General features: G+C 37.5%; 1 protein-coding gene across 2 annotated transcripts in view; it reads right to left on the bottom strand.

The window, feature by feature from the left end:
- Vps45 (vacuolar protein sorting 45) overlaps nt 1–17649 on the bottom strand; it is an 81647-nt gene extending 63998 nt beyond the window's left edge. Inside the window, exons 1-9 of one of the 2 annotated variants that reach the window (XR_011237125.1) lie at nt 17378–17649; nt 16770–16968; nt 16071–16220; nt 15111–15370; nt 13892–14026; nt 12975–13115; nt 12337–12474; nt 11395–11646; nt 10591–11113 (exon numbers count right to left, since the gene is read on the bottom strand). Coding sequence is in view for 1 of the 2 variants with exons in the window: in XM_034972292.2 (XP_034828183.1) it covers nt 10772–11113; nt 11395–11646; nt 12337–12474; nt 12975–13115; nt 13892–14026; nt 15111–15370; nt 16071–16220; nt 16770–16968; nt 17378–17470 (1710 nt within the window). In the remaining variant the exon portion in view is untranslated. Of the gene's footprint in view, nt 1–9535; nt 11114–11394; nt 11647–12336; nt 12475–12974; nt 13116–13891; nt 14027–15110; nt 15371–16070; nt 16221–16769; nt 16969–17377 lie in introns of those variants that run through there. The other variant, XM_034972292.2, reaches the window with a different exon arrangement.
- Between the last annotated feature and the right edge of the window lie 210 nt (nt 17650–17859).

Consider the following 17859-nt stretch of genomic DNA (forward strand, 5'->3'; position numbering starts at 1 on the left):
TTGAATGTGTATTTCTATTGCCACTATACAACAAATAATAAAAATTTCGAAATGGTCGCCATGAAAATCTAAATATATAAAAGAAAAAGGTGACTGACTGACTGACTGATCTATCAACGCACAGCTCAAACTACTGGACGGATCGCGCTGAAATTTGGCATGCAGATAGCTATTATGACGTAGGCATCCGCTAAGAAAGGATTTTTGAAAATTCAACCCCTAAGGGGGTGAAATAGGGTTTTGTAATTTGTGTGGTCCACGCGGACGAAGTCGCGAGCATAAGCTAGTTAAAAATTAATAAAAACTCTTGTACGATGGGACGGAAGTTCCGTACCATTCCACGGAACCCTTCGTGTGTGAGTCTGATTCGCACTTGACCGATTTTTTTATTTTTACATAATTATTAAAGTCTCAGAAGACTGTATAGTCTTCATTTCATCTTCTTAAGACTCCTTAAAATTGTGGCCCCGAACATTTTTTTACGAAATAACAGTATATAACGCGGTACGTAGGTGAACAACAGGATATCCGATGCCCTGTAGCTTTCGATAAGTAATCATCCAAAATTATCGGACGTTCGGATAATCTTATTCGATTAAGTTGTTGTGAATAGCGTTTGATAGTCGTAATCGTACGATATCTACGTATGTTCGATTCGGTTTCGGTTTCGACAACTTTACTGTCGATACGGTTATTCTGAATTGAAAATACATCTTATCGTACGACAACTTACCGAATCGATCGATAATTATGTTATCGAAGTGTTCTGAATCGGCCAGCAGGTCTAGCGCCAGGCGCGTCTGTGAATGTTTGTTTGTTTGTTTTATAAAGGGGGGCTAAGTCCATGACCTCCGCGCGGTGCTCCCTGGGTAGCGCCAAATGTGGACATCACATTCACATTTCTTCCAAATTCGTCTACGGCACGCGCAAATATACGTCAAATTGTAAGGCTGGTAATATTGAAAACTAAAATTTTAATATACCTTGTGAAAGGCCATTTAAAAACCCAATTAAATCAAGGGATATAGTGCCCTAGTTAAATAAAAAAATCGTTAATTTTGCCCGGTTCCTATAAAAAATACAATGAAATCTGTTTCCTCATAAAGTCATAACGAGTTCTGGTCTATAATCTATATTACAAATCTATAAAATATGTGGGATTTTTCGTATGAACTAGGAAATACGGCTTGTAACTTTATGTAATCGAAAGAAAAACGATTCGTTTTTTGGATATAGGAACTGGGAGTGTACTGTTTAATGAGCTATTAATATTTATTACAGCATTGGTGACTTGAGATTACAATACTCATTAAAGATTTAACGAATAAGTTTATGCTCATTGAGCTCTGTGCCCTATTACGAGTTAATGTAGTTTTCGAAAACGAAACTCGATATCGAGTTCATTACATTTGCTCTCAACCATCAAAATTTTCGAGATGTTCAAACTCGTGCTCGGGCACAGTTTACGATTATTTAAGATGCGATTGCGTAACGAGAAATAACGCTTGTAAACATAAACTAGATATACTTACGTGTATAATAAAAGCGCTAGTATACATAATTATTTGATAATATATAAAGAGATTGATGAAATATCTATACATTTTTCCTAAGTCCATGGATAGGCTAAGATAGTTGTACATATAATGTATATATAAGTAATATTAAAAGGGAAATAGCTCGAGAACTTTCCCGAAACGGCTTCTATTCGTATATAATTTGTGATGTATATGATATAACATTAAAAAAATCACAAAAAAATATGGAAAGGGCCTATATGACCCGTACCACGGTTATTCACGTGTTAGACGTATCACTTCGCTCGAAGACGTGGTATGGGTCGTGCGTTTTTGTTTTTTTTCTTTGTTTTTTTTTATTAAATTTTATTATCGCGTGAGTGCGTTCAGCGCGAATGTTTGTTGCTAGTGACGTGAGTGAGAGAAATTCTAAGTGCGTTTGTTCTTTGTTGTACGCCATACAAATTAATACGAGATATTATATCGATATGATTTCGTGTCCCAGCACTAGCTTGGGGAGCGGTCTTGTATTATGGTAGGGATAAGACTATACAGGGTGTAACCTGAACGCTAGCAAAAACTTACCGTATAACAATACTACCTAAACACAATCTAATAGATACCAATAAGCATTTGCCTCATTTTGTAGTTTTAGTGATTTGGTATTTGTCAACCCGCAATGTATAGCGTGCAAAACTCTGGTCAATGCCCTACCTACGACGTGGCTTTGACTCCGAATGGCCTACTTACGCAACGTTCGTTGACCTCTAGCCTCAGTCAGATGTTTTATTTGCAATATATCGTGAACTTTTACAAAATTTAGGATTATTTTTTTCGCGTTTTTTTTGAAGTATGATATCAGTAATCATCAGTACTGTCACCTGTCTTCGTATTTGCCAGCGTTGTCATACCCTGTATAATTTACGTAGGGAAAAACCTTTTTATTTTTCGGAAAATATGTATCGCGAAGGTGTTTTCACCGATTGTGTTAGGTACATGGTTGTCGTAATTTTGTATAAATAATTGACATTTGTTTCCAAAATTTATTTACGAACCTAAAGGCGGGGTCACATTGAGGTTGTCTAACATATTGTAGTGTTAGCGTTTAAATATTGTATAAGTTACAAAGTAATCTAAATATAATATGTACTTGCGAGAATATTGTGAAACTTATTTCCTCTAAATTGTTGATTTCCTTGTGAGACGTTTGTAAACATTTTCGCAAGAAATTTTTATACAATGATTTTTCGATGTATGGAAAGATCATATTTAGATTTAATGTCCCTACTTTTCGGAGGGGAAGTTTTTCGAATATATATTGTGATTTGTGAGCCCGCCACGAAAACTTGCAACGAAACCTGTAACGTCTCAGATTATGGCTTGCAACTAGAATTGGGCGGAAACAGACGTTTAAAACGCAACGCGTGTTAAAAGTATGTCTCCGCCTTTAGAAGTGACAAAAAGCGAACTGTTATTTTGTGCAGCTCATTATAAATATGTATAATACTGTATATAGTATGTATTATTAAGCATTTTTTTACTATAATATGTCATACTACAGATTAATTTATAAATTCCTAAAATTAAAAGTACGTTACAGATGCCAAATAATATAATATGCGCGTTAATTTCATCTTTTTTTCCAATATAATATATATTATAAATATAAAAATAGTAAAGAACGTTTGGCTCTAAGATGAAAATGATATAGATTGTTTAAAAATGTGAAAAAAAATTGTTTATCGAATAACATTTGCGATGAACGATTTATTGTTCTAATTTATTCCAAAAATGTATTGTAAAGTTTTCTTTTGTCAAATGAAAAGGAAAGTATGTAAATATAACTTTATTCAACTGTTAACAGGTTGCCACGCCCATTTGAGAATTTATTTTACTAAGTCTAGAATAGTCAAGACTTAGTAAATTCACTTCAAGTTCCATAGAAAAATGTTTATGATTTGAAATAAATGTGCAAAATAAAACCATTAGTCCTAAACTGTTAAAAAATGTCTAATAAAGACAAGTCTGCATTAAAAAAAAATATGTGTGTCCGCGGACTCCCGCAATATTAGGTATAGTTTATCATATTATACCTAAGTCACAGTTTATGGCAGTTCGGGAACTTATACAATACGCGTCAAGCACGTAAATGCTCGACTGAAGCATCAAGCAAACTTTGTAAACGATCAAAATGCTTGACTCAAGCAAAAAGCTACGTCCTTGACTTCAAACCGCTTGACCGTCTCGGAAGCCTTTAAGCAGTTGAATAGGGTAGTAAAGTATACAAAAGGAGATGCGGTTATGATTATAATGAGCGGCTATAAAACTGTATGGAAAATAGTGGACGAAATGGAAAATAAATAAATGAATCAATTAATACATCACGTGCCTTGTTCGAAACTTTTGCGATTGATTTGATGTTATCGATATAATAATTGAACCTTTCGTAGATCGTGTTAACGTGATAAGGGTATAGAAACATAAACCGTGGAAACAAAACCTCTCTGTGCAAACAACATCAACATTTTAGCGTTTAAACTATTCTGTGTATATAAAATTCAAAGTCCTGACTGAGTGACTGATATCAACGCACAGCCTAAATCGCTGGTTCTAGAGACATGAAATTTGGAGGATGTGTTCTTTGTAAAGAGTAGGTATCCATTAAGGCAAGATTTTCCGAAATTCCACCCCTAAGTGGATTAAATGAGGGTTTGAAATTTATGTAGTCTATTTCTTTCTAAATCGGTTCAGTAGTTCCAGTGATTACCCCCTACAAACAAACTTACAAAGTTCAGCTCTTTATGATATCAGTATAGATTTAGGCGATTATTACTTTTGTTCTCAGAACAAGTTGACAATGCAATGTTTCAGCACCTACATAGGTTTTTTTTTGTTTTGCTTTTATAGCTAAATCAAAAAAGGTACTATTTTGTAGTAGGTCTTACTCTTATCATGAGAATAATATGACAAAGTTCAAAACACGAAAGGAACCGTCGGAAATAATAAACAATTAAAAACAAACGAAATCACAATTTTAATGCTATGTTAAATTGATTATAATAATTATACCGTTTTGCCGACGAAATATATTACAGCTTTTTATGTTTTGTACCTGAAAAATGGCACTTATTTGTGAATGTAAATATTCCTAGACTGTACAGGGCCCACACTTGAATGCATTTTTGTATGTAAACCTGTCAAATGTGACAGTTATTGGATGTAGAGGTGTCAAATTTAACAGTTTTTGTAAGAACTGTTAAAGACGATTAAAAATTATGTTTTGTTATTTTAACTGTGTATAATGCGTATGAAATGAGTTCTCACGCGCCATTTTAACTTTGTGTCAACTGTTATGTCAAAAGTACGATTTTAGTATCTTATTTTAGAGGTGAACTGTACTTTTGACATGACAGTTGACACAAAGTTAAAATGGCGATTGAGAACTCATTTTGTACGGACTATATAAATAATGGGCCCAGGCGGTAAATTGTAATGTACACTGTACAGTCGACAACACAGCTCTGTGAGATATCCATTAAACTCTTCGATGATGCTTAGGCCCTTGTTGTGTTAAATTTGACAGTTCTTTTATGAAGAGGTGTCAAATCTGACGTCGTGGGTACGGCTTCCATGTCATAAGGACTTGGGCCTGAAGAGCTGCGTTGTTTTAAGAGGGGCTTACTCGTAGTGCGCTTCAGACAAACGTACTTTGACTCTCATTTGAATACTATTGGTAATTTGGTTGGTCCAAACAATGAAATTTTGTAAATACGTGCTAGAAACTAATATATGTCTGTGGTTTTCCAGCAGCTCGATTGCGGTAGAATGACAGCTACGATCACGATTGCAATCACCTGATTGGTTGACGCTCGCTCACTATTGGCTACAATGTATTGTTGGAACAAGAATAGCATAATTTCAGCCAATCACAGCAATTGGTATTGTAATAATGATTGATGTAGGTTTTTCGGTATCGACCCGCTGATTTGCGTTAAAATATGCATTTCCAAAGTTACACGCTCTCAACAATTTAGATACAAATCTTTAAGCCCGACTTATTTTTATGGAAATCTGGTAAATCACAGACATAGATATTATTTTCTAGAATGTGTCTAAAAAATTACGTTGAGTTTGATTGGTTAATATTCAATTTGAGTACTAAACTACCTTTGTATGGAGCGGGTGACGAAGCGACCGCCGCGTTAAATGTTAGATTATTCTTAATGCCTTATCGATTTGTAGCCCACTGTTGGCCTGTTCGAAGGTACCACCAGCTCGGTCCTGAGCCTCCCGTTCTTTGTGGGACCCTGGCACTATGTAATAACTTATAAATGTGTATGTCTGTATGTATCTACTCTGTAAATGAGGGCCATAAGTGTAATAGACCCAAAAGTTTTAACCAAAAATAGTTGGGTCTTGGGTTTTTATTGGGCTATGAGATTGAGGGAATAGAGAATGCGCTTGTGCACTATAATATTATCTCCCGCGCCGTTGCGTTATCTATATATATAAAAGCGAAATACCACTTACTGACTAATCACGAAATCTCAGAACCTATAAAGCCTATAAACTTGAAATGTTGAAGGTAGGTTCTTTCTAAGACTTAGGTCTCAGCCAAGAAACTGTTGTGGGAAAATCCCCCCCTAAGAGGGTGAAATGGGGATTGGAAGGTTTTATCAAAGTCCTATGTTATTGAAGTTTCAGACATGAAATCGGAATTTAGATTACTAGCTGTAAATAATAAAAATCTGTATAAGTTAAAATCCCCCCTTAAGGGTAGTAAAATAGGGGATGAATGTTTGTATGGGAAAGTTCTAATTATTGTTATTTTCCGTGGGCTCTTTTTAGAATGCAGCGGGAAAATTTATAATCTCTTGAGAAACCAGAAATTGTACGCAGACGAAGTAGCGGGCAACTGCTAGTTAAACCTAAAGTTAATTACAAACTTTTGTAAAATCGCAGTCAGGCTCCTCGATGAAATGATAGACAATTAATATAATCCGTTTAGTAACGTTTGTTTCTCTCGAACACTATTAGTTATTTGTCGTGATTTTATTTCGTTGAATTGTATAGAATTTGATTATTTATTTTATTAGGGTAGTTCGTAAATTTTCGGCCGTGGACCGATATTAAAAATGCGTCAACACTGACGGAGCAAGACTAGTGGTCAATACCGCCAACAAGTTCTTATTAATAGACGTTACGATTATGACTAGTAAAAATATTTAATTCTGAATTTATTCAAATCAAGACTAATATTTTCTACATTTCAATTTGAGTCAAATCAAGACTTTATATTTTCTACATTTTAGTCAAATATTAATTTATGAAATGGTAAGCTAACAGTTTGAAATAATACATTCGATATGGGCAATTTGTTTTGGACAAAATTAACTAATGATTTATGTAAACTGAATAGGCTAGTTGACACTTTTTTTAAGTAGGTCTTAAATGGTTAATATTTGTCCTATTAGATCAAAAAAATTAACACTATATTTTTTTGCGCCCTAAAAACCGTAAAACTTTAATTCAAAAATATATTTTTCTTAGACAGGTGAAAACACTGTCGGCCATGTTTGGCCGATAGATTATCTATGCTCTGACGTCATGCATTTGTAAACAACAGCATAATCTCCCAAAGTTTAATAAACATGACTTCTATACTAGTTTACATGAAAAATGTAGTAATTATCGTTATTGTATCATCCGAGAATGTAAAAACGCATCGATAAAGACCACAGGAAAGTTGTGGATTAGAGTGCCCAGTGAAATAAATATACGTAACACGCGAAGACTTGCTTAAAGGGATCGTATATCACTAACGACTGCAACCCAAATTTATTTTTGCAAAGATCGCTTTGTTGTAAGTCTTACTTAATAACTTATTCAATTTATAAAGAGAACGATATTTTTTTACGTTTACTATTTTAGTTTTTGGAAATATATAAAAACTAGCTTATGCTCGTGACTTCGCCCGCGTGGACTTCATAAATTTCAAACCCCCATTTAACCCACTCAGGGGTGGAATTTCAAAAAATCCTTTCGTAGTGGATACCTTCTCTTTACCTACAAAGAACACACCCACCAAATTTCATGTATCTATAGGACCAGCTGTTTAGATGTTTAGGCTGTGCGTTGATATATAAGTTAGTCAGTCAGGACTTTAAATTTTATATATATGGATACTACGTTAGTCCACGCGTGACGTAGGGATGACATTTCTTTGTTTACATATTTAATGACGTCACATCATGGCTGACAGCGTTTTCTGTTTCAAATAAAAATAAAAACTGTATTTTTTAAAATTGGATTTATATATCCATCCTGCGTTTTTAATAATTGTTATTCATATATTTCGTTGTCTTAAGCAAAATACTATAATAAATAATCATTTATTGGACGAAATTAGATATGAGTCAAGTAGCCTATTCCTAAAAGGTTCTAGTTCTTTATCCCTTTACAATATTGACTTACATAATGAGTTATGACATCGCCGACTTTAGGCCCGATATCCAACATAGCGGAGATGGGCGGAGCAATCAGATTTTAGCCGACCAATCAGATTATTGGATGACGTGATAATTCACGTCATCTATCAATAATCCCATTGGTCTATTGAACACATCTCCGCTTAAGTGGATACCAGGCCTTGAACCAGACCTAGTTCAAAGGGAAAAGACCAAAGTTTTAAGTAAAACGAAATTGAAAGCTAATATGAAAAACAAGCAAACAGACCGAAAAGAAGGAATACGTGTTAAAAAGAATGAGTTTATAACAATAGGGATAATGCCTACGTGTTGGGGGTAATGCGCTAAAAACTGTCAGCTTTTATAAAATAACGAAGGTCTGGCCCTCGTGGGCTCTTAGTCCATTACACTTGTGGTCCCCATAGGCGACAGGGCGCCTCACTGAGCGGTAGGATTGTATAAAGACTGAAAGAGATTGAAGGTTTTATATGAATGTATAAAGAATGTAATGTATGCTTGGCTTGGGGACATTATGATTTGGTGTGTGAAGCTTGTCGAGCCGGTGCCGGTGCCGGTGCTCGGCCGAGGCGGGACGCCGTACACTGTGAATGACGCGTACAGCTGTGTCGATGGATATTTTTCAATAAAAAAATCATTAAAAAATGTGTTTTAAACACAACACTTGGGTCTTTTATTTTATTTTCCTATATTAAAAACCCTAAAGGTAAGTACTATACAGTACGTTTTAACTCAATCTGTGCGGGTGAGATCTATGGAGCGCACTCTGACTTTGCTCAGACTTAAGACTGAGTTGAAACGAGACAGAGCTATATCTCACACATAAATATCTCGTTTTAACTCGATCTTAAGTCTGAGCAAAGTCGAAGTGCGCTCTATAGATCTCAGCCTAAGAGCCTGCGCGGACGAGGGACTATTGTCCGCGGAGGACAATTCCCTCATCTTTTATCAGTGTATCGTCGTACTATTAGTCCTCCACGGACAAATAGTTCCTCGTCTGCGCGGGCCGTTAGGCTTCCTGTACATGCTCTAGAAAAAGATAACGGCGGCCTCCGACAGGGACAAGCAAAGGCACTAATATCTCGAATAAAAAGTAGTGATTATATTCTCTTTGATCCCGAACATAATATAAAATCGCATCAATCACCGTCAAGCACGTAAATGCTTGACTCAAGCAAAAACCTACGTGCTTGACGTCAAGCCGCTTGACCATCTCAGCTCTTGTCACTAAACCCCAACCTTGTGACGTCCCAACTTGTCAGCCTCAAAGACAATGCACACTTTTGCCGATGCAGTAATGTCCTTGTAAAAATATGGCCTTATAGAACCAAACTGATGAAATTAATTGCACAATTATTTTAATAATTTCTATGATAGTGTTTACCTACACTTCAAGGCTAAATAATTTTTAAATACATATTAAAAATTGCGGAACCTGCGTCTTCTGGGCTCGCGCCCGACGCCTTGACCGCTAGGCCACGGTTTTAAAAATTAATTGCACTATATATTATAGAAATGAAAAGCTACTAGGTATATGGTTGATAATAATTTATTTAAATAATTTAGTTATGTAGATATAATAATACATTACAATAAACTAGCTTAGCCTAAATAATAAACAAGAACATCACAGAAACATTTACTTAGCAATAACGTCATGTTCGCGGAGGACAAAAAGGGAGGACTGCATAGCATAACTCACACGGTGGACTAAAATAATCTCGTAGTAAAAGATGAGGGACTTCTGTCCTCCGCGGACAATATTCCCTCGTCTGCGCAGGCCCTTACAAGGCTGAGTCACAGAGTAAAGTTATGATATTACATACATAGGTTCGACGATGCCGTCTAGACGGCAATCTTGCGATAAGTCCGGTACGAAAGATCGACTCGCGTAAATCTCGCGATTTTGCTGTCAAACGTCCGGCTAGAGAGAGACGGCAATAGCCAGAAAGCAAAATAAGAAGAAGAAGAGAGACAGCAAATGAACTGTCGCATTGCTACTGCAACAATTTACGTAATCACCCCGCCGAACTGGGCCTACGTAGTTAACGGCGTTTGTGCACTCATTCGTATTCGGTTCGCTTTCGGATCCGTCAAAATACGAATCGAGTGAGTGCACACGCGTATACGTACGTTATGTAAACTTCCACTTAGAATCGTATTTTCTCGAATCACGAAAAGGAACCGAGTACGAATGTGTGCACAAACGCCCTTAGGCCCTATGTTGAAGGGTCGTCGTCATTTACCAGATCAAAGGCGTCGGACTACTGTGTCTCTCTTTATACTGCGGCCGAGATGTACACGCGCTCCGCACACTTGACGACAACGCAACGTCACAATTGGGATGATGACTATGTCAAAAATAAATTATTTCTTGGGAACTATTAAATAGAGGGTCTTCCAAAATTCATAAAATGTGACGTCATACATATTTGACGAAATTTAGAAGGAAATAGCACATTTGTAGAGCGTTGTCCCTGTCATTGAGACCGACAAAACGTCATATAGGTATGAGTGACAGAGACAACGCTCTACACAGCCGAAATGTCATTCTAAAGGCCGATGTTCATTTCTTCCGCGTATTGTACAATTTAGTTTAAAGTTTGCTAACCATTTTAAATTATCGATTTAACTAAAAAAGTACGCCAAATTACGTCAAATATGTATGACGTCACATCAGCGTACCGATTTCATACAAGCTCCGTTACTAAGAAGCCGTTTTGACGTTTGATAAAAAGTCACTGATTTGACTAGCAGTCATCATCCCTATTACAAGTTCCGGATGTGCCTGGTGTGCGTCCGCGGCACGCCCTGCATGGCGGCCTGCAGCTCGCGCACGAACGACGCCGAGTTGTGCACCGTGGTGCCCCCCAGCAGCAGGCGCAGGCCCGGGCTCGCCTGCTGCAGTTGCCGCACGCAGCACGACTCCGCATACGTCGTGCCGCCCACCATGAACACGATCACGTCTTGAGGCCGTCTGCCGGCGGAGAGATCCTCCCCTCCGCAGATGGGGTACAGGTTCTCCCGCAGTTTGCCCTTTATAAGGTCTTCCAGTGTGTCTTTGAGGAGGGGGGTGTGCTGAGTGTAGATGTTCTCTACGCCGCTCAGACCCTGAAAATATTCGTAGTATTAATTACCCCTTCCAACTGCCACGTGCTCCCGACTGCGCCAATATACATGTGCAAGAGCAACAATAAAACTACGAGATAATATAAACAGAAGATTTAGAAGAACACGAAGTTAACTTAGGTCGGAAAGCTGCGCCATACTTCACAGACATATTGGCGCAGCCGGGAGCACTTTTCCTTAGATTGACAAAGGTGGGGGATTGATATATTCCCTGGGAGCACGTCTCTTCAGGCTGTGTATGAGCGCTGGAGCAAGTCGCTTACCCTGAACAGTCTCTTGGTGATCTTCTCGGCGTCTTGCAGGCCGAACAGATCGCTCTGTCTGTTGTGCGCGCCGCCATATTCCAGCACCAGTACAGGGATGAGAGCGCAGTCAGGAGCACGTTTCTTCAGGCCGTCTATGAGCGCCGGGAAGGCATTGCCCGCGTGCTTCTCGTACCGAAGGCCGTAAAGTGACACCAGCTTCACGAGATCTTCGGTGCGGATCGATTCGTTAGCCAGCATTGATTTTAGGCGCTAGAGAGATAAGAAAAATTTGAATCAAGGTGTAGAATAAATAGCCATGTAGAAACAGGCAGGGCTCACTCGGTCACGTGACCTCGGCTTCTCGTGTAAATCATTTGAAAGAAGAGATAAGAGTTAACGCAACAAAAAAAGGGGAATTTATTAAATTTTAGGCCGCAGCGCGGTGCGAGCTGGAAAGTGTCCAGTTTAAGAAATTAGTCAAAATAATGAGTTTGACATGAGCTACTCACAAATTAGTCATTATTTTGACTAATTTCTTAAACTGGACACTTTCAAGTAAGGATTTTTGTATAAACCTGTGAAGATGATACTGCAGGGGGCGAAATTTGAATGCCATAAGTCTACTTTGTCGCATTAGTTTTATTAGAACGTGATATGAACTCGTATGTAAACTCATTACATCTAAAGTGAAGAAAGAATAAAATAGCGTTCTATATTTGTACCTAAGTCTGTCACTTATGAGTTGTCGTTATCGTTGGAAAAAGTAATGTCTTTCTGTTAAAATAATAAATTATATTTTATGTATTTATCAAGGTTGAATTTATTGGGCGATCCACCTCCTGATCATAAATAAGTTTACAAATTGTGATAAACCAAATTAAATTTGAATTTCGCAGGCAGATCCGTGTCTTGGGCCTTAAGTACACCTTTTTAAGTGCAAACTTTACAAACCCCGCCTACCTGCAAATGTTTAGCGTGGTCGGAGTGGCACACCAGCTCCTGCTCCAGCTCGGACACGTCGAGCAGCTTGTGCTTGGCCACCATGTTGGACAGCTCGCCCACCACCGTCACGTGCTTGGTCACTGTTCCAGACATTTTCTGTTAAACATATTAAAAAAAATTGTAACACCGACCTTGTTAATCAACCTGTAAACTAGATGGCGTTAGTAATCCGTTAGCTCACGCTATGTCTAACCGCGGATCAGAGCCATCCGCCAGCTTATGTTTGTAATGGCTTCCTTCACTTGGTACCAATATATACATTTGATCTTTGCTTGGTACTCAAGCAAATAACGAACTCTGAATCCACATCTACTGGGACAGAGTTTAAAGCTAGTTTCAATAGTACCGCTACCGACTCAATAAGTGACATGAACCGCTGCAAAATATTATAACGCATAAGATTTAACTCCTCACGCACCATTTTAACTTATTGTGTCAAATTTCATGTCAAAAGTACCATTTTAGACCTTATTTTAAAGGTGAACCGTACTTTTGACAGGACAGTTGAACCATACAGTTAAAATGGCACGTAGGAAGTATTTTATATGCACTATACCACTTCCATTCTGTTGGGATTCCAATAAACCAGCACATACCTTGAACAGCGGGTATGTCTCAACAAAGTTCTTCATGTCGGCAATACTCTCCACTTTCTGGTGACTCTTGGCTTTCTTCTGGAACTCCTCCATCAGAGACTTGATGGTCTGACCGATCTCACCAAAGTTGGAGTACAGGTTCTGCGAAATATTCTTTATTTGCATTCAGGTCTTACATCATAAAATATAATATTATAATATTACAACATGAAGCCCTGTCAGGGCATTGCAAAATATAACATTCTTACATTATATATAGGTATACCACAATATTATAGCAGAGCAACCGCCGAGTTTCTTGCTGGTTTTTCTCGGTAGGAAAGGCATTCCGAACCAGTGGTAGATGCATCCGACTATTCGTAAGTACTTGTAAAAGTTTATTCGAATAAAAAAGATTTTTATTTTATTTTATATCATTCTAAGGTCAACTTCGATACATCCATACTATAATAATATTATAAATGCGAAAGTGTGTCTGTCCGTCTGTCTATCTGTCTGTCTGTCTGCTAGCTTTTCACAGCTCACCCGTTAAACCGATTTTGATGAAATTTGGTACAGAGGTAGCTTGCATCCCGGGAAAGGACATACTTTACTTTTGATCCCGGAAAATCAAAGAGTACCCACGGGATTTTTCAAAACCTACATCCACGCCTACGAAGTCGCAGGCATCAGCTAGTAGTTATATAAGTTACATAAGTTAAACACACAAGTAAGTACCTCTGCTTGAGCGAGAGGGACTGAGGGGGCCACGCTAGTTGCATATCTGGAAATATCTGTGCAAAAAGTCCATTACGCGGCAGAAAGTAATGTACCTTTAGTTAACACGCCAGAGACACCAGGGAGCACCAGGGAAAACGATCTACAAATCTGCTATCTCCTTCTAAATGTCGATGTACATTACTACAGTTGTATCGTACCTTAGCATAGAACTCGTCCTGTTCAGAGGACAGTACAACTTCCTTGAAGTCCTTGTGTATGTCTGGCACATGCGACAGACTGACGCGGTTGTTGTTGATCGTGAGCAGCTCGTGAACCATCGCTTGGTATGTCCACTGTGAACCAGTTTGTCTCGTCAAAAACATAATTCTCATCATCTCAATTGGGTATTTGCCTACTTTTGAATTTGATAAATATTATTACTTTATTATAAACTATGATAAAAATAATGACGTACACTGAAAAAAATATTAAAATCCAACAAAGGTTTACAAAGTTACAGGCATTTTAATTTTGGAGTGGGAGGGGCTTCTATCCCTTTCTCGCAAAACGAAAATTTGTATGAAACCGCACGAAGCTACTATGGCATTAGTAAGGTGTGACGTCAAAATGCTATATCGCTATCTCTGTCTAATCAGAAATATTTAAATGCTTAAAGTTTTTGTTATTTGATCGATTTAATTAGTTTTTTCAATTTACGTCATTATTTTTATTGTAGTTTATAATAAAGTAATAAAAAAATTGGAGTCAAATACTCAATTAGAGATAAGCCGACGATGACATTACATTACATATAATTTTTTAACACAAAATATAATATTTCTATTCTATTACTCTAATATACAAATATACTAATACTATAACATACAAATATGTTAAAAAATGAAAAATATTAGATGTTTACGAATTGTGACGTTTTTAATCGCTTTCCTTACATGGTGACGTTAATAATTAATTATGTTAAAAATAAATCATGATTTTTTTAAAATTGTTCTCTTTAATAATGAATTTCAGCCCCATAAGCTATATAAAAATCACATGATTTTTTATATCCAAGACCCTATTTGAAACTGTCAAGTCAAACCTAATTACTTTAGGAGCATAGTGTTAAAATTCGTAGACTAGCACTAAGAAAGAGTCTTTAATTTAAATTCAATTTATGTCCTTTGTTTAGCAATATTAAAAAGACAAAGATGCAAATGTTTTGATGTGGGATGTCCGAGTCCCACACACATTTGATTACTTAGTTATCAATTATGTAAGTTATGTATGTTAAGTTGATCTCTTAAACTAGGTAGACATAACTGTAATCAATTATGTCTTCCTAATTTAAGAGATCAACTATTTACCAAAGAAAAAGTTTCTAACCTTAGATTTATCGATAAAAGTTCTTATTTCCATATTATGAACTATATGTACCTGAGTTAGTAAAGGAGTGACAGGATCATCCCTTCTATCCAGTATCAGCAATTGAGGCGGCGGCACATCCCCGTTGAATGGTATATTGTAATCCATCAACACGGCCTCTCGTCGGACAAGCTCGCGCACACGCTCGGCGAGCCGCGAGCACGCCTCCGACCCGGCCTCATAGCGGATGACGGGGCGGCGTTTGAGAGACAGGAGCAAGGCTAATAAGCCTTGGGAGCAACGCTGCAAGTGTTGCTGGTTCCACGAACGACCTACAAGCAAAGTGAATCTTATTAGCGTTTTAAACCATAGCGTTATAGCGTTGTAGTGATATCCCTCCATACTACATTCATACTACGTAACTTCTATATATAGATTTGTACAACAGATTGTAGAAAACTCCGGTAGTGTGATTCAGATTTGCATGTTCTACTTCCACTTGCGAGGATGGTACCCGTGCTGCCATCTAGTGAGAGCGACGTGAGTAGTCAAGGCTTGGGTTCGTATCCAATTGATGTATAATTGCAGATCTATTTTCTTCGTATGAATGAGGAGCGCCATCTGCTTGCAATTGTGGCGCCGGGCCACAGATACAGAAATAGCTTGCATCCCAGGACAGACATAGGCTACTTTTAATCCTGGAAAATCAAAGAGCACCCACTGGATTTTTCTAGTTCTAAATCTACATGGACAAAGTCTAGTCATATAGTCACTATCCATATCACTACCCATATAATAAATGCGAAAATGTGTTTGTTTGTTAGTTTGTCCTTCCATCACGTCGCAACGGAACAACGGATTGACGTGATTTTTGCATGGGCATAGTGATAGTGATGGGCATAGTTTTGACTGGAGAGTGACATAGGCTACTTTTTATCCCAGGAAATAAAAGAGTTCCCACAGGATTTTAAAAACCTAAATCCACGCGTACAAAGTCGCTGGCATCAGCTAGTATAAATAATAAACACATACCATGCAAACAGCCAACAATGTTGAAGGAGAACAGATGTCTGTCCACGGCCAAGTAGTCAGCAAACACCTCTTGTACTTCCCGCACCGTCTCCTGCTCGTCACATTCTGCCAACGTCTTGATGTCCGCCTTCGACACTACATTGCTGAAATCTGAATTAATATTTCTGTAAAATATTAGCTTAGTGCCCTCTGAGGTGTCCGGGGGGAACCTCTATCTTTTTTTTTCTTTTTTTATTCAGATACAATGACTGCAATCTCACCTTGTGGTAAGTGATGATTTAGTCAAAGATAGAAGCGGGCTAACCCTCAAGGGGTATGGCAATTTGACTTAAACCCATACCCCTTCGGTTTTTACGGGGTATCATATCGAAACGATAGTGGGGGGTACCATGTTCCACTCCCGGCAGGGATTTGGAGTTTTATAATTTCTAAATTTCTGGTCTGGTCTGGTGGGGCTTCGGCCGTGGCTATTTATCACCCTACCGGCAAAGCCGTGCCGCCAAGCGATTTAGCGTTCTGGTACGATGCTATGTAGAAACCAAAGAGGTGTGGGTAAAAAACTGGCATGCCCCTTCCAGGTTAGCCCGCTTCCATCTTGGACTGCATCATCACTTACCACCAGGTGAGATTGCAGTCAAGGGCTAACTTGTATATGAATAAATTAAAAAAATATCTATCATTTGATGATGATGTACTCACAAATAAAATAAACGCCATATTTAGGGCAGCGCAGCTCTCTGGATAGCAGGGCAATGTTTTCAGTGGTGGGTCGTATGAACACAATACATTTCATGTGCTTCAGGTTGTCCCACTTTGCATAACTGTCTATTCTCTCAAATAGATACACCTCCTTCTGCAAGATTTCTGACTGGCTGAAGACCATGCTGACTATACTGGTCTATAAGTATAACATACTATGTTAGTTAAGTACATATATCTCCATATGCTGCCGCTTATGTACCTAACTTGTTTTAGGAGACAGGCTTTTTTGCAGTTAAAAAGTAAACAATTAGATGTAGATACATTATTTTATTACTCAACTTCCTATTTTGTCAAAAAATATGTAGGGGTTCCTGACTCTGGATATGTTGTATTGCAAACAACTTCTCATCCCATATTCAAACAAATAGACTACCTATTTCATTTAATTTTTATAAAAGGTGTTAAGTCCGTAACATTCCGGCAAGCTGAGGTTAGATGGGTGTAATTGTAACTTATGGCTATTATATTACTAAAATTGTTTAAACAAGCATACAATATAATTTAATTACATAGAAGCAAGAAGTTACTTGTAAAAAAGCACTTACAGTATCTTTATCCATTACAATAACTTTCATTCCTGGTCCACTCTCCTCAGTCATTTTTGTTATATACATTTTAACAGCCTGAACGACATTCATTTTGTATTCTCAATTTTATTCTACAATAATTATTAATTTTCTCAAATCTCAACAATTACCTATTCAAAAAACCAAATCAACAAAATTGCTTGCTTGTCAAAAAATTGGGAATGTCAATGTCAGTGTCACCTATCCAAGGCTATTTACATGATTTACACCAACATTTACACCACCTGTGATTTACCATAGAGTCAAGGGATTTTACACATAACGAATCAACCATATTTCGATTCGCTTTCGGTTTTTTGTAAAGATTTGTAAACATTAAAATTAGTTTTAGAGAGATTGATGTACCTATTAATAAAAATACTCATTAATCACTCAGCATTTTCATTTAGATGGACTCTGTCACAATGCGTTTTTATTACTTTTTGACAATTTTGGAAAAC

The sequence above is a fragment of the Maniola hyperantus genome, chromosome 9 (genome assembly GCF_902806685.2).
Source record: "Maniola hyperantus chromosome 9, iAphHyp1.2, whole genome shotgun sequence".
Lineage (NCBI taxonomy): Eukaryota > Metazoa > Arthropoda > Insecta > Lepidoptera > Nymphalidae > Maniola > Maniola hyperantus.